Source organism: Heliangelus exortis, chromosome 2 (genome assembly GCF_036169615.1).
Source record: "Heliangelus exortis chromosome 2, bHelExo1.hap1, whole genome shotgun sequence".
NCBI lineage: Eukaryota > Metazoa > Chordata > Aves > Apodiformes > Trochilidae > Heliangelus > Heliangelus exortis.
Window position 1 is genome coordinate 129,876,775 of NC_092423.1, and position 23,926 is coordinate 129,900,700.

Here is a 23,926-nt window from a genome sequence, read left to right on the forward strand (position 1 = left end):
ACTGGTTTTAATCCTACTACTATTGCTAATCCTGATACTAGTAGTAATAGGCTAAATTTTTACCTCACTGTAAACCACCATATCTTTTTTTCTTCTTTGGATCCTCATGAAAAAGGAAAATTGGTGGTCTGTAGCTGTGCCTGGAGAGGCTGTTTTCTACAGTAGTGTGATACAATCTTAGCCCCGAGGAAGGCTAAGAAAAATGTTATGCAACAGGCAGTTTGGTTTGTAGCATGATTTCACAGTGTCAGTCACATAAGATAAACAGAAATACTGATGCTGAAGCATCCTGCAGTTGTCCAAGATGTTTTCCTACTGATCACATTGTTTGGTGTGTGTTGTGTCAATAATAAATATGGAGGTTTTATTCTGCTTAATATTAATTTTCTTTTGAGTGTGTTTTCTACAGAATATATTTTCTGTAGGGCATTTTCGCTATTTTTAAATACAAATAATACTTCAACTCCAAATCCAAAACTATTAGTCTTGGTGGTTGTTGCCAAGAATTTTTCCCTAATAAAAATCTGGATAAAGCTTTTTATTTCCTACTACTACAACTTCTGTTCACCTAATGGGAGAGCTGTATTTTTAAGGCAGTTGGCCCTAAAACAGTAAAATATCCTGATAACAGAATAGCTTTATTACAGAGTCATCAGTTTATTCATGCTCAGGAAGCTGGAGTTAAAATCTCAGCATGGGTTGGCGTCTGACACAAAGTGCTGGTTTGTATTGTATTCTGCCTCCCCTTCACTTAGGTGGCCCTGCTTGGGGAAGATAAAACACACACATGCTTCCTGTCTTCTGTGTGCATTTTCTTGTACAGTAGTTGTTTCTGGAACAAGAGTAACTTCATTTCCAAGAGGAAGCGCCCACCATCTGAGGGACCGAGTTTCAAGAAATTAACATTTATTCTGTAGAAGTTTATTTTTTTCCAAAAACATGAATCAAAAGGAAACATTGCTGAAAGTAACATTAAGCATGTTCTTCTGTAACCCAGCTGTTAATATCTTTCTTTCTCAGCTGGGGAAGATGTGTTTTGCAACCGAAGAGATCTGCATGTGTGTAGTTAAAGATCCATTTTTAAGACTGAGTTTAAAAATCACATGTGCTGTTATTTAAGTAATAATATGGCAATACTTTTATATGTCCTTCATTCAGAACAGTAGGCAGGTGGATGTAGGGGAAAAAAAAAATCTGTGAAAAAGATGGGATTAGCTAAAAAATTGAGATGTTTTAATTATTTATGTCCTAAATGTCAATGTTGTCTGTGTCTGAGACCTGTTAGCATCATGACAATAAGTATAGTGAATTACAGGTACAGTCATTTATGGTAACGTGACAACTTCAGGAAGTGCACTGGTGCTGGACCTCTGCTCATCCAGAGAGCTCAGCTGTAGAAACATACTTAGTGGTTTGCACCCAAAGGCTTTCCCAGGTCATTTTGACAAAGAAGTCTAAAGCTGGAAGGACAGCATCAGATCACAGGAAAAATCTAGAAGTGCGTTGTGATCATGAAAGCCTTTGAAAAGCAAATATGGGTCAACAATAGGGCACGTGGATGAAAATATTAACATGTAACATAGTATTAATAGATTCTCCAGCATTTATTGACACCTGCTTTCCTAATAGAAATTAAATTATTCTGATACAAATACTGTGTGATACCATATATGATGAGTAAGAAAAAAATACGACCAGTTCCAATGTAGTGCATTAGTGGGCATTCTTCATATTAGTTATTAATACTGTCTTGCTGATAGGTTAGCAAACTTTCAGGAAATTACTTGAAGGATGCAGTTTCTGGGGGGCTTTTCAAGTTTCTTGTTGTTTAAGGTTTCTCTTTTTTGAGGAGATGGATATGATAGAGGTTTCAGCTCTGTTGCAATTGAAACGGGCTGTATTTGAAGAGATTTCTGACATGTTTCAGAGGTGATTCTGGTAATGTCTATGTGTGTAATACGTATGAAAATTTTTTTCTTAAAATAGAGTGAAATGAGTGATTCATGGAGAACAGGAATCCACGCTCTCTTAATTCAAAAGATTTCTGCTCCAAGGCAACTATTTCAGCTGAGTTGTTTCTTTGTCCTGTTCTCACAGGGGGCAGGACTGGAGCTGTCACTCAGAGGCAGAGTGAGTTCCTATCAGAATTTGCTAATAAGCCCTGTTCATTCTTCATCAGAACAGTGCCATGCAATGTTCAGATCTCTTATTTCTGTAGTTCGCAGAAATAAAGAGAAAAAGGAGGATCCTGCAAGTCCTCTGCTTGTTTTAAAATGTGTTTATCTTATTAACATTTTTTTTAATACTTATGGTTTATGCTGTTCTCATGTAGCTTTTAATTTCTGCTTCTAACCTCTGCTGTTCATGCTGCTGGAAAGAAGCATTTGACTCTTTTGCCTTCTATTACCATAACTATCCTTCTAAATGAGTGTTTGTGCCATAGTACATGGTTCTCCAGAACCTGAATATTCTTGGTTTAATCTGAGCCTACAAGTAAATAATAGATGTAGGCACATATAAGTGACAGAGGCTGTACAGTAAGTTTCTGTTCACTTTCTACAGTCGAAAAAAACTTTCTTTGAAAATGTATCAAAGAAGACAAAAAGCAATGAAGTGTGTGTTGAAGAAGCATGTTTCATGTTTAGCAAAGGAGTTTGTGGTTAGATATGCTTCGTTAGTGTTTAGTTTCATAGAGGCAGCACTAGCAGTCACATTTTCTAAGAGAGCAATTATCTGAATTATAGCTTAGGTTTTATTCAAATATTTTAAGGTGAAAGTACCATATTTAATTCTACTTATGGGGGACTTTTTGTTGCAGCTAATTCACCTATTCCCACTGCCTATGACTCAGTTCTGGCATTGTAGCTGATTTCCCAGCGTTCACAACTATTTTTTTTGGCAGCTAATATTGCCCAGAGCTACCATCTTTCCTAAAACTTATCCAGAGCAGGCATTAGTAATAAACCCCCTAGAACAAATAAAGCTAGATATGTAGGAATCAAAGAGCCTAAGTCAGCTAAGTCTTTTGCAAGCTTCAAACCAGAAAGCTTACGATCTGGATGGTCCCAAAGCATGACCTCTGTTTTGCATAGATAGTCATATAAAGCATGTCTTTGACTTTTTACTTCTAATTTTTAGATTATTTCTTGAAACACACTGTCTCATACCCTGGTAGATTTCTTGACATACTACAACTCAGTTAGGAAAAAAAATTGGAGCAAAAAAACAGAAGAATCTTTTCAGCATGCTTACCAGCCTGCTCTAATTGTTAGGTAATGTGTTCTTTCAGGCTTATTCTGAGTCCTGTGGTTATTCTGGTGCCTTTTCATATTCTTCAGAATTCACATAGCAAGTTACCATGAAGTTCCTCAAAGACAAATGCACAATGTCAGGTTATACAAAAGCCTGAAGAGGAGTTATTACTTATTTATGACATAATAATTGTTTTGTTCATTTTACTTTGCAATCTTATCCTCAAGATTAGTTTCAGTATTTCCATCACCTACTGAGTGATGGTAATATAAAAGTACCTGCTTTGTTTTAAGAACACTATATATAAAATCTGGGGGGTTTTTTTTTCAGGTTTTGTTCAGCCCTTGTTGTCAATCTTTATTTTCAGTCTCTCTCTATTACTTTCCTCTAGCCTTACTTATAGTTTTAATTTTCATACTGTAGTGCCATTTATGAAATTCCTTTATTGTGCTCTTCAACTTGTTCTTCCAGGTCATTTATTTTAGTGGGATTAGAATTTCTCACCTTGCTTAGCCTCTTTTAAAATACCCACTGTTTGCCATTCTTTTCCCCCTCTAACTCTGTTCTCATAAGTCCCCCACCATTATGAGTACTGTGTCCAGTTCTGGAGCCCCCAGTGCAAGAAGGACTTGGAGCTCTTAGAGTGAGTCCAGGGGGCCACAGAGATGTTCAGAGGGCTGGAGCATCTCTCCAGTGAGGACAGGCTGAGAGAGTTGGGGTTCTCCAGCCTGGAGAAGAGAAGGCTCTGAGGAGACCCAAACAGCAGCCTTCCAGTACCTCAAATGGTCTATAGGAAAGCTGAAGAGGGACTTTTTATTACATCATGTAGTGATAGGACAAAGGGGAAATAGTTTTAAGCTGAAAGAGGGTAGATTTATGTTTGACATAAGGAAGAAATTCTTTAGTGTGAAGGTGGTGGACACTGGAACAGGTGGCCCAGGGAGGTTGGGGATGCCTTCTCCCTGAACTGTTACACAGAAATAAATGCTGGTGGTTTGGATCTGTGTCTTATTTTCAGAAGTACCTGTGCAGCCATGAAAGACTGCAACATTTTTTAGAAATTCTAGAATTCTTAGAATTCTAAATTTAGAATTTCTAGAAACTTAGAATTTTAGTTTCTTTTGTAATGTTATCATTCCAAGATATTGTACTATAGGAAACAGACCAAATATTGCAATATCTTAAAATCAAGTTTATCACAAGTGGAGGCTGTGAAGGTTTAGAAAAGATGTCAGTGTGAATGACTATAGAATGTAGTATGAGAGATAGCAGGTGGTGAATGTTGGTAGTTAACACAGGGAAATAATTTCTTGGGTATATCTATAATCAAAGGGTAGAAATATTACCATGGTAATTATGTTTTTTAATTATTAAATACTTAAATGCTAAGTATTGCAGTTTTGAGTGTTTGTCCATAGGCATTAAAACATAAAGAAATTCAAAATTGAGAAGTTTTTAAGAAATCTAAAACTCTCTAATGACACAATGAATAAATACAGTGTAATTTTGAAATAAGGCTAAAACAGAGTAACATAATATTTGACACTGTTCTTACCGTGTACAGTACCACTGTGGAGTTAGCAGCACAGAACCAAGAGCATGGTCTCAAGTTGTGCCGGGGGAGGTTTAGGTTGGACATTAGAAAGAATTTCTTTACTGAGAGGGTGATCAGACATTGGAATGGGCTGCCCCGGGAAGTGGTGGATTCTCCATCCCTGGAGATATTTAAAAAGAGACTGGATGTGGCACTCAGTGCCATGGTCTGGTAACTGCAGCGGGAGTGGATCAAGGGTTGGACTTGATGATCTCTGAGGTCCCTTCAAACCCAGCCAATTCTATGATTCTATGATTCTAAGAAGGAAGTTTTCTGGGTCATCAAGCCCTTCCTCCTACCATCAGGGCAATGCTCCATCTAATTAACAAGTCAAGCTTTTAAAAGCAGCTTGTTTTTCAAACCTCCCTCTTCTTCTATTCAGGTTTCTAGCTTCACACTTTATTTATAGAGCAGCTCAGTTTTGATGCGTAGTCTGTAGACCTTTTTTTCTAATAACTGTTTATCTCCTGAGGTGTCTGGATAGAGCAGTCATGTTCCTTTCATTTTGCTTCATTTGCTTCATTTGGACTTGACCTCTGCATAGATTCCAGACTAGTTTTAACATGCAAGCATCCCATATTCCATATGAGGCCCCACTGATGTCTTACACAAGTCAAGTAGTATTTGCCCTGTACTTTTGGAAATATCTCACCTGATGTATGTCACGATGCCATTTGGTTTTTCCAGACATCATCATACTGCTTTGTTATTTTCCAGCTGACACTTACATGTCCTCACCATTTTCAATTGAATATGCAGCTTATAAATGGAGAAGTTGCTATCTTTATGTGAATGACATGCACTTTCCAGTGTTAAATCAATTCTTTTTTCTCGGATTCTGGATATCAGTATTTCTGATTGATACTCCTGTGCTACTCTTATATATGTTAGTCGTCAAGTGCTTCTTTTCTTTTCTTTTCTTTTCTTTTCTTTTCTTTTCTTTTCTTTTCTTTTCTTTTCTTTTCTTTTCTTTTCTTTTCTTTTCTTTTCTTTTCTTTTCTTTTCTTTTCTTTTCTTTTCTTTTCTTTTCTTCTCTTTTCTTCTCTTTTCTTCTCTTTTCTTCTCTTTTCTTCTCTTTTCTTTTCTTTTCTTTTCTTTTCTTTTCTTTTCTTTTCTTTTCTTTTCTTTTCTTTTCTTTTCTTTTCTTCTCTTTTCTTCTCTTTTCTTTTCTTTTCTTTTCTTTTCTTTTCTTTTCTTTTCTTTTCTTTTCTTTTCTTTTCTTTTCTTTTCTTTTCTCTTCTCTTCTCTTCTCTTCTCTTCTTTCTTTTCTTTTCTTTTCTTTTCTTTTCTTTTCTTTTCTTTTCTTTTCTTTTCTTTTCTTTTCTTTTCTTTTCTTTTCTTTTCTTTTCTTTTCTTTTCTTTTCTTTTCTTTTCTTTTCTTTTCTTTTCTTTTCTTTTCTTTTCTTTTCTTTTCTTTTCTTTTTTCTTGTTTCTTTCTTCTTTCTCCTTTCCCCTTTCCTTTCCTTTCCTTTCCTTTCCTTTCCTTTCCTTTCCTTTCCTTTCCTTTCCTTTCCTTTCCTTTCCTTTCCTTCCCTTCCCTTCCCTTCCCTTCCCTTCCCTTCCCTTCCCTTCCCTTCCCTTCCCTTCCCTTCCCTTCCCTTCCCTTCCCTTCCCTTCCCTTCCCTTCCCTTCCCTTCCCTTCCCTTCCCTTCCCTTCCCTTCCCTTCCCTTCCCTTCCCTTCCCTTCCCTTCCCTTCCCTTCCCTTCCCTTCCCTTCCCTTCCCTTCCCTTCCCTTCCCTATTATTTTTTCTTTTTGTTATGTTTAATTTGGGGGGGAGGGGTCGGTTCTTTCCTTTTTTTTCCATCCTGACCCTGAAATATAAGTGACTGTGTTTGCTCTTTTCAGTCTTCAGGTATCACTGTGACTTGACAGATGTAGTAAAAATTCATGTTTCAGGCTCTGTGGTTCCATATGTTAAGTCTTCCAGGATTCCTTGATGGAGATTATTTATGTCCCTTTGCCCTCCCCAGCTTGAACCACTGAGCTCCCTGAATTTTCCCTCTTAACCTTCATTCTCGTTAATTAATCAGACTGCTGTCATTTCCATGTGAATTCTGGTCCTTACTGAGTAACAAGGAAGAATACTTAGAGAGCTTTTTCTACTTAAGCCTAGATTTACTTGCATCTCTACCACATTCTTAGTTTTTTCCTGCTTGTTTATATATGTGTGTCTACACAGAGGCACACGGTGATAAAAGGGATAATAGCACATACATCTGCTTTTTTTTTTTTCTGGTTGCTTTATGTCAACTTAGCTTCCAGTATTTCTTGAAAATGTGTAAGTGCCATAATTGTTGATTTCAGTATTTTAATTCTAAAATCTTGCATTTGTTTTTAAATCAAATTCATATTCACTTTCATACAATTTCATAAAAAAAGGAAAAAAAAAAAAAAAAAGGAGGGAGGCTTAAGACAAATTTCTTTGAAGTCAATGCTTAAGAGTTGTTTTTTATTTAGCAATCTCTCTAATATCATTCTCTGCACTTCAGTGATGCATCCAGGACTGCTGCACATGGGTTATTTACGGGCCTTAAAATTAGGGATATTATTAAGGTGGGCTTGGATTTTCCAAATCACACAGCTGTCTAAGTAACATATTCCACAAGAGAAAAGATTATGTGATCATAAGTACTTCATGATTTGTCCTAAGATTTTTTTATTCATGTGTATCGCAATTTTTGCTATCTCTGATCATTTTAATATGACAATAAATGTGTGATTAATAAATTGATACTTGTTATATCATAAAATTAAAAGAGCTAGTTCAAGAAAAAGAGTTTTAGTGATGAGTAGAATGTCCTTGATACCATGATGAAATTTGATGGATTTTTTACTACGTAGTAGAAATAAGGACTAGTTTAATTGTCTTTGTTATTCTTGGGAACTGTTGAATAAGTGGATATTTCTGTACCTAGTAAGAGGAAGTTTGAAATTTTATACTGCAATGAAGTTCTGAAAACGTTTTACTTTATGTCAAAACAGCACAGAACCTGAGTAATGGTTACAGCTACGATTTTCTGTGTAACGGCTTTTACTTTTACTTAGTTTTAGTTAGTTTTGCACTTCTAGCGTGTACAGTAAATCTCATTATATTTGGAATCAAGCATAAAGTAATTATCCTTCCTCCCTTTTATCACAGATTCCTTGCAGCTTGGAGTACTGGGATGAGCTTCAGAAATCCTTTGTTGCATTCCGGGAATTCAGTCTATCAGAAAGCAAAGTCTGTGAACTGCAGCTGCCCAGTGTCAACCTTGCGAACGATCAGAAAGAGCTCATAGCCTCGGATCTTTGGAGGATTGTCCTGAACAGCAATCAGACTGTTGCTGATGACCAAAGGTAATTTTGAAGGAGGAGAGAAAAAGCAGAAATCTAATGCTAGACTCTTGAGAGATCTTTTTTTCTGGAGACTTAGGTAATAAGATACTGTTTTCATACGCAGTGAGAGTAGCTTAAATGAGCTGCAGGCTGTAGTTCACCTTCACGCAAGGGCAAGGAGTGTGCACAAAAAAGAGCTCTCTTTTAGGTTTATAGACAGCAAATTAAAAAAGAAGGCTGCAGCACAATCCATTGTTTGACATTGTAGTAAACATTCTTCTCTCATGCATTCCTCCCTGCATCACCTATATTCTGTCCTCAGTGCTAAAATTACTAAATTAATTACTAAATTACTAAATAATTACTAAAATAAGCCGTGTCTATTTTAAATGTATTTTTAAAATCCTCTAGAACTTCAAGAGCATTACATTATTATTTTTACATCTTGCTTGCTATGCCAGCAGAAAAAAAAAAAAATCAATCAAACACTGGGGATCCATTTTTCATTGTGTTTACAGCTGGAAACAATGAGCAACGACAGATATTCACTCTATTTGCATTCATTCAGTTTTGGTTAATATGTGGAGTATTAAAAATGAGTGCAAGTTCTCACCACAAACAGCAGTGGAATTAACTTTCAAAAACCTTAACATTTTATAGTTGGAGTGAAAAATCCAGAACAACCCTGCTGGATCATTGATATTTGCTTATTGTTTGCTGCCTGTGCCTGAATACAAACTTGAATGAGTGCACAGCATCCACCTATATGTTACGTGAGGCTACAGAATTCAGAGAAAATAGGAAATAAGAACATGGCTAACAAAATCAATGAAGAAAATTAAACATCTGGTTTCCATTAATAGTATCAGGTTGGGAATGATTTCTTGATGTTAATTGTGAAAGAATGCATTTTCATCATTGAGAAGTTAAGTGTTTTAGACAAGGTTAATTCCTCTGAATGTGGGACCTTGGCAAAATTGCGTTCCTGGTCAGCTTAACACCACAGAAATGTGAACTCGGTGGGAACTGAAAATGAAGTAGTGAAGTTTAGTAGATTTTTTTCATCAAGGCATTTGGCATTGTAATCATGTTTGTTGTTTTCTGCTCTAATAGAGTTCATCACTATATGCAATGTTTGTTCAAGGAGCTCTGATAAGCTAGTTAGTTGTAACCAGAAAGAGGCTAGGGTTAAACTGAAATACAAATAAGTTTTTTAAGAAATAAATCCAGTTTGCACTGTGATTAACATCAGAAATGTTTTACAGCACAAAATTAATTCACCCACCTAGAAGTTCTGACCTTAGGAGTTTTCAGATGGGAGTCTGCAGGCCTGCTCCACTGTCACGACCATCCTCAGTGCTATCAGTGTGTCTACTTTTAAAGGGGTTGAAGTATCCTAATGGCCTTGAGGTACCAAAAGACTCCTGGGAAGACAATTGCTTTGTCCACAGTAATTTTATTAGAATCACTACATCTTCCAGACTGTGTGTGTACACATAAATTCAAAGCAGAAACCACAACTGAAAGAACAGGAAATAAATTGTTCACTGAATAGGGATGGCAGGAAAGGAGACAGCAAAAAACTTGTGCAACACTATTCAAGTGTTTGAAGGTCAATAAACAGAAGAGGGAGAAGTCAAGCTCATGTTATGAGCTGTCAGCTGCTTAGGCATGTGCATGGAGACTGCAGAGTCACTAGTCCAGATACTTTTGGTGGCTTGAGGAATTTATAATAGCTTTGAAAGGTGTAATTTACACCTACGTGAAATAACAGTAGACTGGAAAGGTAAAGATTTGTGTAGGTCAGGGTGATCTCCATCCAGAACCCAGAAACCTGAAGGATACATTAAGAAAACCTCTGATTCCATTCAGAGAAAATATTATATTCCCTGCCTCAACCTCAGCTTCAGATGGAAATTAAAACTGATCTCTCTTTATGCTATCTTCAAAGAGGGCTGTACTGCAGACTTTCTCAAAGATGACTTCAGGAACAACTGGTATGGAAGTAGTCCTGACCAGCCTGAGTGGTTTCTCAGAGATGAGGCTTCAACCTGTGGTTTTTGGGGCACATTACATCTGTCCTGGGGACAGATCAAATTGTGCCAGTCATGGATCTGGGAGTTTTGACACAGCTGAAAAGCACTGAAAATGTAAATAGTTACAGGTACACAACAAGATTAAGGTAACAGTTAAGTCCTAAAGGATCACATTTGGTTTTAAGGGAAGACTTATTTAGGAGGTGGTGACAGATACTGTGGACCTGCAGAGAAGCATTTCTGGTAGCATAGGAAGTCCATGTTGACAGTAATTCTGCTGAAACTGTGCTCTGCCTTCATCAAACAAACACATTGCTATCACTATCAGTATTTTATTGTAACCAGGCACACTAAAATGTATTCTGGATTCTACTTGTCAAAAAAATTCCAAACTGTTTTGATTTTGAGACAGACTACCCCGTGTCATGGTAAATTTCAGAGTTAGGCTTGTTCCTAAAGCAAGCATTTTACATGAGATTTTATTTTAGACTTGTGAGAAGAGTCACAAGGAGCTGTGCTTAAAACCAATGCAAGTGTTAGACCAGGGAACTTCAAAGCTGAGGGGATCTGCAAATGAGAGTGAGAACTGAAGACTGTATAAAAGTTGAATCTTATTTTCCTGGAGACTCGTAAGGATTTGACATTAATTACTTGCTTTAACTGCATGATTGATTAGTAAATTTAATTAACTATTAATTTACAGTACGAAAATGCTTAGTCTTGTTGAAGTTTATTTTCTTAGTTTGATCTTCTATATTATGGGTCAGACTCAGCTGCCATATGCATGCAGCTGCTACTCAATGAAAATATTCTTTTCCTTCAAATTCTGCAGGTTTTTTGTTTGATAAGGTTTTTTCTTTTGTGGTAACCTCTAGGATATGCCAATCAGTAATACCAGAGAGAATACCCCTTGTGTTTTAAATACTTTATTACTGATTCCTAACATCAGTTATAAAGTATAAAACTTATGTGGCTCGTGTGACAGGAAAACAGTATTTGTGGGAAGATATGGATCCAGCTGATGTGTTGAGCAGTATCTGGCAGGCTGAAGTAAATGAACCAATTACGAATATGGGAATATGCAAAATCATCATGAGCCAAATCCCGTGGTATGCAAGCTATTTCTGAGATTGATCAGGAAATAAAAGTATAAAAATCATGGTTAAGGACATAGTATATGTGTTTGTATTGTTTATTTTTAAGAATTTTGTATACCATTCCTTATTCAATGAATGAATAGCATCTGAATGAACATTTATAAATGTTCATGTAGTGAATGAACAAATCTCAGATCCTAAGGGAAGTAATTTAGCATCTCCTTCAGGATTTATTATAGAATCTATGGAAAGGGATCGCACATGGCATAAATGACTGTTTACAGAAGACCTTAAAATAGAGGATTAAAAGAAAATTATTGTAGGATAAATTTTTTTATAGGTTGCATTTTCATGTTGCAGGACTAGCAAATTATAATCAGAATTACTTTTATTTAAAGCTCTGTTTAGGTGGCGAGGCACTAAAGACCCTCAGTGGTTTGTTCGGGAGGTGTTTATCATTCTCTGTTTATGTGGGTTACTGTACAAGATGTTTTGTATATTTGCATCTCCTGTGTAATGTCAACAGTATTTTTGTAACTACTGACATACTCATGTGAAGTAGTAATTGAAAATACCTTATGATACAAACCATGAAACAACTACAAAAACTTTTAAATAAGCCTTAAATTGCTGCTTTAAAAAAAATCAAAGTGAGGAATCATGATCATGTTTCTTGCTAATTGTTTTAGCTTTCATTCAAAGTAGATGATGTGCTGGATTTTGACCTCTCACAATTTGGGTTCACACCAGCATTTGAGTCATAAATTAAATGATTTAAGTGGTCTTTTTCTTCTTCCCAGTGGATATTTTCCCATGTTGTGGTTTCGTCACAAATGGCAGTTTGGGTTTAAATATTCCACTCTTAAAATAACAAGAATAATGTAGGTCACTGTTAAGTCATTGTTCCCAATTGCCATATATTTAACGTGAACTGCTTTGCATGATGTGAAACTATTATACTTTATAATATATAATGACTTCTAATGTAGGTATTTCCATTTTTAAAGTCTTGATATTTCACGGGACTTAAAAAAAAAAAGTGTAGACATTTTTGATAGTAAGGTCAGGTCAGTTTTATTTACAAAATATTGCTGATAAATTTACCTGTCAACGGAATTCTACACATCTGCAGCTCAACATTTTGAGTGTAACATTTTTGAGTGTGACATTTTTGTAGTAACACACATGGAGTAACATAAAATTTGGTCCTAAAAGCATAAGATGTTGCTTTGAAAGCCAATGTTTCAATTAAAACTTGTGTTTGAACTTAAAATACCCTTAAAATGTCAATGAAAATCTATTAACAGTGTTTTATAAAAGCTAATTACTTTCTGACAAAAATAGTAAGTTTGCCTTAGTTAATCATATAATCACAGAATGGGTTGGGTTGCAAGAGACCTTAAAGATCATCTTGTTCCAACCCCCCCTGCGTGTGCCCGGGCACCTCCCACCAGACCAGGTTGCTCCAAGCCCCATCCAACCTGGCCTTGAACACTTCCAGGGAGGGGGCAGCCACAACTTCCCTGGGCAACCTGTGCCAGTGTCTCACCATCCTCACAGGAAAGAATTTCTTTTTAATGTCTAACCTAAATCTCCCCTCTTCAGGTTTTAAACCATTTCCCCTTGTCCTCTTAACTAAAATCCTTAATTAGACTTCATTAAATCATTCATAAACCCTTCATTAAACTTTATTAACAAAACAATTTTGGGCTGTGGATGTCTACTTCTTGAATCAAGTCTAGGCTTTTAAACTAAAACTCTTCAGTGCAAAACTGCGAAGAGAGTGAGAATAAGGAACACTAAGGATAGATTTGGCTTGAATCAGAAAGTTTATTTGTACTTCAGTGGTGTCTTAGCAACCTATAAAATTGTGATGTAGTGTTAGTTTCTCTCAAGAGACTGAAAGATAATGCTTGGAAATTCCTGGCGTTAGGAGCCCAGCTAGAAAAAAAAATCAGTGGGATGGCATTTTAAATGTATAGTTAAATATGTTGCAAGAGGTGCTAGTAAAAGGCTCCAGGCTGAGCTTACAACACTCAGAGAAACTTTTTTTTCAAATTATGACTGTAGAATGAGAAGGGTAAAGGAAAGAAAGCTTGCTGTGGCAAGGTTTATGAGTAGAAGTAGTTCGGTGGTTTTAAGTTGGTTTCCTTAAAATAAAGTTTAAAAAATCATTTTCTTGACCTGATTACATTTCAGCTCCTTCTTAAAGCTTTAATATAGTGGTAATGTAGCTCTGTTTAGCAATTAAAGATACCTGGTATTTAAGTTTTATTTTCTGTATATATTTATTTTCTGTAAATATACTTCACTTCTGTGGTTCCAGTGTGTAAATTGAAAGTGTACTGTGATAAAAGCGTAGCTGGATTTCAGTCTTTACTGCTATGCTATGCTTGGGAAAAGTGTACAAATACTAATGTCAGCAGTTAAAAGAAAACAATGTGCTGAACTACCCCATTGTTATCTATCTTCTGCAGCTCAGAAAGTGAATCTGGCTCACAAAGTGCCTGTGATCAGCTCGTAACCCCTATGGCATTAGCAGCCTGTACCAGGGTTGACTCCTGTTTTACTCCTTGGTTTGTGCCATCATTAAGTGTGTTGATCCATTTTGCTTATTTGGAAGTCCACCTCTGCCATCATCTTGATCAACTAGGCACAGGTATGTACTCCTTTGTGTAGAACAGCAAAAGCATGTAGTTCAGTTGTGCTGCTTCATCACTGTTATGCTCTCTGTAGTCCCTATTTCCTTATTCAACCAGGCATTCTTGGAATAAGTTGTGACCAACAGCCACCAGTGGTACAGACTTCAGGGTGAAACTGATGACTTCTGTGCCTTGAGAAAGCACATACAGCCAGAGTGGGTCTGGCTGATCCCTTCCTCCTTCCCTTCCTCCCTCCCTCCCTCCTTCCCTCCCTCCGGAATGGGTAACTGTAGAAGCCATCCGGTTTTTGCAGCCTGATTAGTGACAGCAGGTGCCACTTCATTTTTGAGCCATCTTAGTGAATGAATTTGATCTTTTTAAATTTTCCAGCATATTAACAGCACTATTAAAATATTTGAAGATTTTGCAACCCCCTTAGTAAGAATTCCTTGGAAGAGCTCTGAGAACTGCAGATTTAACTGCTATTTCAATTATGATCACTTCTGGAGCTACATCTGGTTTTGTTCAGCACTCTCTGTCATTGCATTAGTGGCAAGTACATTCCAAGAGATCTTTACATTGTTGCCTGATTTTCAAATGCTAAGAATGCTTTCCACGGGAGATGAGCAAATATCTCAGATAAATTTGACAGGGACAGGTTTCTCTGTGAGTCGTTTCTGCAAGTATTATAATACATTCACTATCAAATCATAACAAGACTGACATTCAGTATATAGCAGATAATTTTTTGTCTATTGGCTACCTCTATCAGTACATACCCTTGCTCACTATTACACTCCGATTCCAGGTGCTTGATCTTTAAATTTACACGTACTGGAAAAAAAAAAAAAAATACATTAAAATCAACCCCAGCTGTTTCATTTTTCAACTGTGCATGAACTTATGCTGCTGCTGTTCTTGTTATAGCACCCGAAAGGCCTTGAGTTTCTGGGACTTCATTGTACTATGTATACACAAAGAGAGCAGCAAACTTTTTGTGTCCATTATGCTTTTGTAGAATAATAGGGCTTGATCCTGGAAAGTGATGAATGTTTCGGTTCCAAATGTGCAGAGCACTTGAGCATATGCTAATTTTAATCATGTGAATAGTTCCAGCGACATAAATAATAACATCAGTGGAAATACTCACATGCTTAGTGTTACACAAGGGGTGTACGTGCCTTGCAGTGTCTGCTGCCACAGTGCTCAGCACTTTGCAAGATAGACATCAGTTAATGCGATAAAATCTTTTTTGGTTGTTTGTTTTTTTTTTTATGTATTTCTCATGCTTTAGTCTCAGGATACTGTTTTCTTTCATTTCTAGTGTTATGGGGTAATATGTCGCATCTCAGTGGGTTTGTGGTCTTGAACTCCCTATAACTGCAGCAAAGACAACTCTCATTGTGGAGCCTGTTAGCCTGCATAGTCACATGTCAGCAAATACTATATTGCTAACTTTTATTGTATTCATAATGTGCTATGTGTGGGATATCATATACATCTACTGTGGCTAAAAGTCTCATGGAAATATGGTCTGTGCTCCTAACAGATTGCAACCCAAAGTATGCACAGTGTAGATAAAGCAGTTTGACTGGTTTTTGGTCTATTTACCATGAAGAGATTTGGGTTTGCAGATACTTTTTCTTTGCAGCTACTATTAATTACAGTTCTATTTTACATCTAATAAACAGTGTGAACAGGATTAATTTCAGAAATGTCAGCTCTTACAAATTTTACTAGTTTTTTATCATATATACAAGCAGTTAAAACAGTTTTCAAAACCATAGAGAATCTTGTTTGTTCTTCTATGTTTCAGCACCACCAAAGTTTCTTCAGCCATTTTTGTCTGATAAGAACTTGCCATCTGAACTAGAATACATGATAATTTCCTTTGATGAGCCTCACGTATATCTTCGTCAGTGGAGTGATGACTCCATGTTCCAGGAGATCCAATTTTCAACTCGAGCCGACTGTAAACTTCTGGAGTGCCGAAATGTGACTATGCAGAGTGTTGTGAAGCCTTTCAAAACCTGGGGGCAGATGGCTATTTCCAGAAGTACAGTAGGAAAGCTATTGGACTGCACAATAATGGTGGACCCCGTTTTCATCAACTTTGGCCAATATGCACTTCACTCACTAAATACAGCAATTCAAGCTTGGCAACAGGTATGCAAATACAGTAGAGGGAAACCGTAGCTATTGTGGTAAATTTAGTAGCAGGAGAGAATGCCAACTGCATTCACTAAAAATATTTGAAGAAGTAAAAGCTTTAATTTATACTAAAGTTATTTTTACTGATTAACATTTGGCGTCCTGCTTTGTATCAGGAATAGTATGGCCAGCAGGACTAGGGAAGTAATTCTTCTCCCCTTGTACTGAGCACAGGCGAGGCCTCACCTCCAGTACTGTGTACAGTTCTGAGCCCCTCACTTCAAGAAGGACATTGAGGTACTGGAAGTGCTCCAGAGGAGGGCAATGAGGCTGGTGAAGAGAACAGGGGGAAAGTCTTATAAGAAGAGGTTAAGGGAGCTGGAGTTGTTTCACTGGGAGAAGAGGACACTCAGGAAGAACCTTATCACTCTCTACAACTACCCTAAGGGAGGCTGTAGTCAGCTGGGGGTCAGGCTCTTCTCCCAGACAATTAGTGACAGGACGAGAGGGCATGGATTGCAGCTGCACCAGGGGAGGTTTAGGTTGGATATCAGGAAGCACTTCCTCATGGAGAGGGTGATCAGATATTGGAATGGAGTGCCCAGGGAAATGGTGGAGTCACCATCCCTGGAGGTTTCTAAGGAAAGGCTGCATGTGGCACTTAGTGCCATGGTCCAGCTGATGTGGTGGTGTTAGGTCATAGGCTGGACTTGATCATCTCAGAGGCCTTTTCCAGCCTCAATAATTCTGTGACTCAGTGATTCTGTGATTTATTCCATGATAGCAATGAAAATTAGGAGGCAATGAATGCTATATATAAAGCTAAATGTAGCCAACATTACTTGAGTTTCATTGAAACTTCACGGATTTATATCTGAATAATCAGAATCTTGGTCTTGAAATGCATAATATTCCATTAATTTATGAAAAGGTGAGTGATGCATGGTATGTAAGTACAGCTCTGTCTGAGCAGTAGAGCATATTGTTTCCAGCTACTACTTCTGTCTTTACTGAAGTTCAACATTAGTTTCACATTACGTTCTGTGTAAAGAGCTCTAATGGCTGAGGCTGGTCCCAGCATAAGGAACCTTGCCTCTGCAATGACCCCTTGAAGGCCTGTAATTCCCTTTGTCCAGTATAGCCCTGAAATCAAATCATTCTCTTCATCTGCCTAAAGACCTATGTGGAGCCTGGGAATTAATTACCTATCATGGCACTACAATAAGAGAACCCCCAAAAAAGGATAAAACATCTGTTTTATATAAAAAAAATTCTTTTTTAAGGGCATTCCATGGTTTTCTTGTTGCAAAAGGACATTCATAAAACAAGATCTAGTGTGATTTAAATCTTTACAGCTGGCTCGAATATCAATGTGAACCAAAATCTTTGTAGCTCCAATTTCTGTTTTTTGTCATATTTTGAACAATGCTTTTAATAAAGAACAAACATAGAAAGTATAAGAGAGTCCTTGGTAGGCTTTTCAAACCCCAAATATTTCTGGCTTAGTACTAGTCCCTCATCCAAGACATGTGTGGCAACTACTGCAAAATGGCCTTCAGAAAGGTTAGTTTCCTCTTAGGATGGGGGAAAAAAAAAATCTCAGACATAGCTATACATATAAATAAAATATGGTGCATAAATATTTAAATGTTTTAAACCACATCATAGTGTGAATGACTGACTGACTACTCTGTGCCTTGAAGGAATATTCTGAGTTGAAAAAATGGAATTGTATATTTGATTAAGTAGAGCCATATGTCGCATTGTATATTGCTGACAGGTACATTCTATGAATAGTTGGTACTGATTTATACATGGATTTGGCAATGTTAACATGAGCCACAGGAGGATATACTTCTGTAATTGTTGCTGTAATTTTCTCGTTTCCTCTCATGTCAAGGGTACTTGCCACCATGTTCTGATGTGGTGGGTATCAAGCCTCGAGTATTCAAGATTAAAAACTTGCATTGCTTTGAAATTAGGGAACAGTTAACACACAAGTAGGTTTAAAATGGCTTATTAAATTAATTGTTGCCAAGATGTTTTGTATATGGCTTTACCTCCAGACTGGGGGGTGGCATTGCACTGCATGAGGAGGGCATGACTTTCTCAGTGATAAGCCTTGTTTGATATTTTCTGTTCACACAGAGTGCAATATAAATGCTGCCAACTAGAAGCATGAATTTAATAAGTAGGAAAGGTTATTTGAATTCTCCACATATTTTTTACTGGATTAATATCTGAAACAAGTGATGTTTTAGTCAGTGGACAGGCAGATGACGCATGAAACAATTTGGCCCTGCACCTTTAGGTCAGGAGTTCAGGATTAGCAGAAGCCTCTGTCAATGTCTTTGTTTCCTCAATATGGATTGATTTTTTTTTTATTATTTTATTTTTCAATTTTTTGTTTGTTTGTTTGTTTAAGTAATGGTGAATATCTTGAAAGTAGATTAAGCCTAAAAAACAGCAGGCATACAACTTGCTTTGTACATGTAAATCACATTCTGAAAATCTGAGAGGATTAGCACTTTTTAAAAATAGTTTTCCCTTTTGACATATTTCACTGCCTGATCTAAAGTCCCTGTTTATATACTGCTTGCAATAGGCTAATGCCCATCTAAATGCAAAGCTAAAGCAATGGTTTTAATAATCTAATAACTCAACAGGGAACTTCAAGATTGTTATTAATTTAGTTTTATTATTTAATAATACCATACAGAGTATCAAGTGAGATAGCAAATGTGTGTCTCCTGTGTATGGAGGAGGGTGGTTTTTTCCCCCTTAATTTGAGTATTTAAGCCTTCACAAATTGTTTTATAGCATACTGCTTTGTGATACCTAGAGACACAGGGTCAGCTGAGAAAACAGTGCCCCAGCTATGGTACTATGTGAGTATTCCTGAAAAAAATCCTATTCCTTTGTGGTCTCGCACTGCAAATGTTTTCCTAAACCCCTCAGAAGTTATAACAGCTCCTGTTTTAAACCTGTTTTAAACCATTAGAACTTCTTTTTCTTGAGGTTCACATGGTGCTTAACCTTTCTGCTGCCAGTTGTATGTTTTCTTAATGAGCTGGGATCAGTCAGAATGACATCTGTGATCACAGAAGTTTCCCCATCTTTTGACCAGAGAACAAAGTGCAAAGGAAAAAGGTGCAGAAAACTCACATGTAGCTTCAGTTTACATTTCTGATTTTATGGCAGCACACTGTCATGAGAGTGAAGTTTAAACAGTCAGAAGGAAAAACTTTTTTTCTCTTAGAGGAACTCAGAGGAAGATAAGAAATTGCTAAAGACTTTCTGTCCCAAAAACATTGCTATGGAGTAGAGAAAGAGGTGTGTGCACATGTGTATGTGTGAGAGAGAAGGCTTGCACAGGCCTTCAATAGCTTGTGAAGCACACAGTAAATAATTCTGTGCATATAAAGAGACCTATTTCTTTTATGGGTTTTTTCCAGATCCAGAAATGCTTTGATGTAGCTGTGAGCTGAAAAGTCCTGAGATAGGGAAGACCTGGTGACTAGTAATACACAGGATGTTTTTACCCCCTCTGAATAGAATTAACAAAATATTTAAAAGCCTAGTAAAGGGCTTTCCAGGCTTCTCTGGGAGGAACGAACAGCTGAAAAGGTATCTAAAGAGAAGCAGAGAATTGTCCCCCAGGAACTGACCCTAATCTGTATCTTATTCAGGCTGTTGATCTTCTGCTGATTCTTTTGTTTGATGTTTCAGTTCAGAGAAGTAATATTTTTCCTAATCCACACTTAGTTGTTTTCAGCTTCTGGAGTTATTCAGCCCATCAGCATTGTTGCCACACAAATGGCTCTGTTCTATTTGGTTTTATTACGTCTGGTTTCCCTACACTCTCTTTTATCAATCAAGATTTCCTCACTCCATCCTTACATTGATTTTTTTTTTGGTTGTTTTCCCTCTCAGTTTACCCTAGAAGCTTCTACTGTCAGACTTCAGCAGTGAATGTGGGATCTGGTTCCCCATGATGGGTGCAGGGAGCTGCTGTAGCTCCTCGGGGACCAAGAAGCATGGGTGGTACTCTGAGAGAAGTCTGCATTTACTGCAAGAACAAGAGTTGCATTGAACCCTGCTTATAAAGTGTGTAGTTGCTATACTGAGCTAAAGCATCCACAGACTTCCTTGATGATCCTTTAGTCAGCTGTGACTATCAAGACTTGAGGCATCCTTCTTAAACCTGGCAGCGTGGAGCAACATCTTATTGTGAAAATCTTGGTGTTGCCTTGGCTAAAGCTTTGGAACTCATAAAACTGATCTTAAAGTATCTTTTTTGTGTAACTTTGGGAAGCACTGCTATTAATAGCAGTGGATTCTAGTAGCAAATCTAGCATTTAAAGTAATGATTTATGGCAGTCATTCATCAGCACCAAAATGTGTGCAAGTCTGTTAATAATCCCTGATGAGATAACATTCCCCAGTACAATTTAGGAGTTCTATGCTTGCCAATAACTTGCTGGTTCTCTTTCCCTTGCAAAAAATGAAAGAACCTAACTTACTTGTAGCTAAGTTAGTTTATCAGTCAGGTAGAAAAAAAGGAACCTTGTAATCTTCTGGTGGTGTTCTTCCAGGCTGTGCATAATCAGCAAAAAATGTATTGGAGTAAAAAACAATTTCTTTAATTCCTCTAGGGTTATGTCTAGGTTTGACTACAACAAGATGCTGAACTCTGTGGATAGCAAATCCTCCCTTTTAAAAAGAACATTTTGCAAAGCTGTAACAGGAAAATATATATATTTGTGGTAGACTTAGTATGTGGGTATGGCAGCTTGACAGTAAGGAGTCATAGATCCACCACTATAGAAAATGCCAAAATAAACTCCGCACTCTGAAGTGGCACTGTAAATGTGAGCCTTTAGTGTACCCAGCTCTGCTACTGAATATGGCACAGACATAATGCTATTTTATGAGTTTTACTACTTTGAAAAGTGAGATTTTGGTTATACTCACCTGACTCTTGTTTCATGGGAGATATCTGATCTTATGCAGAAGAATTCATGATATTTGGAGAGAAGCTTTAATTTGAATTTACTCATGCTTAAATACTCCTAGGGTGAATAATTTTTTTTTTACAAACACTCCCAGCCAATCATTCTGACATTCAGTCTCAAGAAGAATCACTACCTGCACCTTAGGCTCTTATGAAGTTAATAACAGGAGTGAATATGCATTCAAGGATGCTAAATTGGAGATACATTGCAGACTTAGCTTTTCAGAAAAGCTATTTACCAAACTGTTTTTCAGAGATAACTAAGGATCCATAGGGATCTCTAAGGAAATACTTTTCTCTTGATTGATCTCTGAATTTCTGCAGGCTTCCAGGCACATTGTTATCAAATAATTAAAAGACTCACATGATCATATATAGAGGAGGTGCTAGCTTCATTATTTCCATTTAAAAGGTCCACTGAGAGAGCCAGGAGGGAAAACAGAATTAGTTCTCAAAGACCATGGAGGTCCCTGAAGTTAGAGAAGAGGTCATGGGAAGAAAGAATGAGAAAAGAGCAGCTGGGCTATATTGTGGAGAGAAGGGAACCAACCAACAATAAAGCATTGTCAAAAGTATGTGCTAGAAAAGATGGGTCAAAAAGAGGTAACGGAAAGCACAGGAAAATTAATTCTTTGTGTTATACCCATTAAATTGCGTGAACACTGTCCAAATGTTGCTTTTTTGGAGTAGTTATGGTTGCTAGATAGTTGCTTGTTAAGTGAAGGTGCCAGCCCAGTAGTGACTAGGGCAGAAATATATGAGAGATGATCTCCAAATCAAATTGTCAGTCACACTTTGACCTCTCCCGTACAGGGGATTATAGTTCGTGCCTTTGGGGCGGAAGGCCTGTAGCTCTGCTAATTTTTATGACTATCATGTAGACTCATTGTGTCAACGGAGTGACAAGGAGCCAGATGAAAAGCAGAAAGAGAGAGATGGAAGGATGCTGTAGGCAGGAGAAAAAGCATCGTAAAATCCAAAATACTTTTTAAATCTCTGACTGTTTTTTATTTTTCCTGTTGGACTGTCAAATTGCATGATGCATTTTCAAACTAGCTTTGCGAAGCTGCGAAAATACTCTCCAATTGTCTTCTGCTTTTTCTTTAGTTATTAAGTGTAGTGATGTCAGGAGAGAGAGTCTTCTGCTGCTGACCCATAGCAACTGTTCAAAGTAGAAGTAGCAGCTGGGGAAGAGGAAGTGAAGCCTGTTGACTTGAGACCCATCTGCCCTATGAGATGTGTCATTTCCATCTGAATTTAACTTCATTGCAGTCCTCTACCTAAGTTAGGAAATAAGAGTTTTGCTGTAGTTTTAAATCTTTAGGACTTGCATTACAGAAACATAAAGTAAAATATAGTAAGATTTAGGACATACTTTGTCAACCCGAACAATAGTTTTGCAGAGAGTAGAGTACTATTAGACCAAAGCATTTGTGTGTTAAAGCAATTGCCAGTGGGCAGACAGCTGCCAAATGTCTTGCAACTGATGTGATGCTTACTGGCTTTCATATCCCTTTCCTTTCAGAACCAATGCCCTGGGGCAGAGGAGTTGGTCTTCAGCCATTTTGTGATCTGTAATGACACACAAGAGACACTTCGGTTTGGCCAGGTGGATACTGATGAAAACATTTTGCTGGCCACTCTCCACTGTCACCAGTACAGCTGGCGCTCTCACAAGTCCCCGCAGGTAAGGCAGAAACAGCCCTCCCACTGCAGCGGTTTCTGAAGCTGCCTGGTGGCTTTATGGATTGATTCCTCAGTTTTCTCTCTGGTCTCAACTATATTTAATGCCTCCAGTTCCTTCAGGAGCCACATGCTCTGGCTGCATCAGAGAGAAAAGGTAAACAAAAAGTGAGGAAAGCCAGAAATGTTTAGAAATTGCGCCAGGGTAGAACTGGAGGTGCACAACCGCGTTCTGTAAAACTGAGTGGTTTGTGGAAACTGAAGCTTCTGAAAAAAAGCAAAACATCACTTGCCAGGTTTTTGTAACTAAGTGATCAGTGTCTGTTTTCTGTGATGTACATTAGAGGTTTGGGGGATTTTTTTAATTAATTGTTTTTATCAGAAGCATCTGTTCACTGAAATTGTTTGCAGAAAACTGGACAAATCCCTCGACTCAGCGTGCTTCTACACTAGAAAAAATTTTGAATTGTCAGAAACACCCCACTTCCATAATTTGAATAAGGATAAATAAGTTTTTTAAAGAGAAACACTGATACTGAAATAAAATATTTTTAAATTATCAACAGGAACTATTTCAATGAAACCATGTTTGTTTTCTCAGGAGGTGATGAAAAAATGGACTTTTCATCGTGATTCAAGATAGGGCAAACACCAAAAAAAAGTGCTTATTAGACTGCAAAGCCTTTTCTTTTATCTTTTTAATATTTACCCATCTCCTGCTGAGTGGGACCCTAGAGGCTTGTGCCACCCCACTTGCTGAGCAGCAGTCCTGCACTGAGGAGTTACTAAAATTTTTACAGATCCTAGGAGAAGTGTAGTGGATGGGGGTTCCTAACTTCTGTAGAGCCGTGGAAAATACCAGTCTTATCATGTGAGAAAGAAGGTGAAATATGGATGGTAATTCTAAACAGGAGCTGTGCCCACTTTCACTCCTGAGAAGTTTCAGGTTTCACTGGGAAGCAGAGATGGCAAACGTGCTGTGTTTTTCATTCATTTGTCAGTCGCTGGATATGCAAAACTACTGCATTTTACATGAATGTGGTAATCTGTGCAGAGCAAATTCAGCCAGAATAAACAGTTGCAGTTGGCACTGAAGTCAAGGCATAAGTTAAGAGGGAGGCAGGCTAATAAAGGACAATC

At 37.5% G+C, this 23,926-nt stretch overlaps 1 protein-coding gene across 4 annotated transcripts in view; it reads left to right on the top strand.

Annotated features, from left to right (window-relative positions):
* Window positions 1–23,926, top strand: part of VPS13B (vacuolar protein sorting 13 homolog B) — a 425,857-nt gene that overhangs the window by 354,684 nt on the left and 47,247 nt on the right. For all 4 annotated transcript variants that reach the window (XM_071738035.1, XM_071738039.1, XM_071738037.1 and 1 more), the window contains exons 40-43: window positions 7,988–8,184; window positions 13,774–13,955; window positions 15,755–16,104; window positions 22,629–22,790. In XM_071738035.1, coding sequence (XP_071594136.1) covers window positions 7,988–8,184; window positions 13,774–13,955; window positions 15,755–16,104; window positions 22,629–22,790 — 891 coding nt within the window. The remainder of the gene's footprint in view (window positions 1–7,987; window positions 8,185–13,773; window positions 13,956–15,754; window positions 16,105–22,628; window positions 22,791–23,926) is intronic.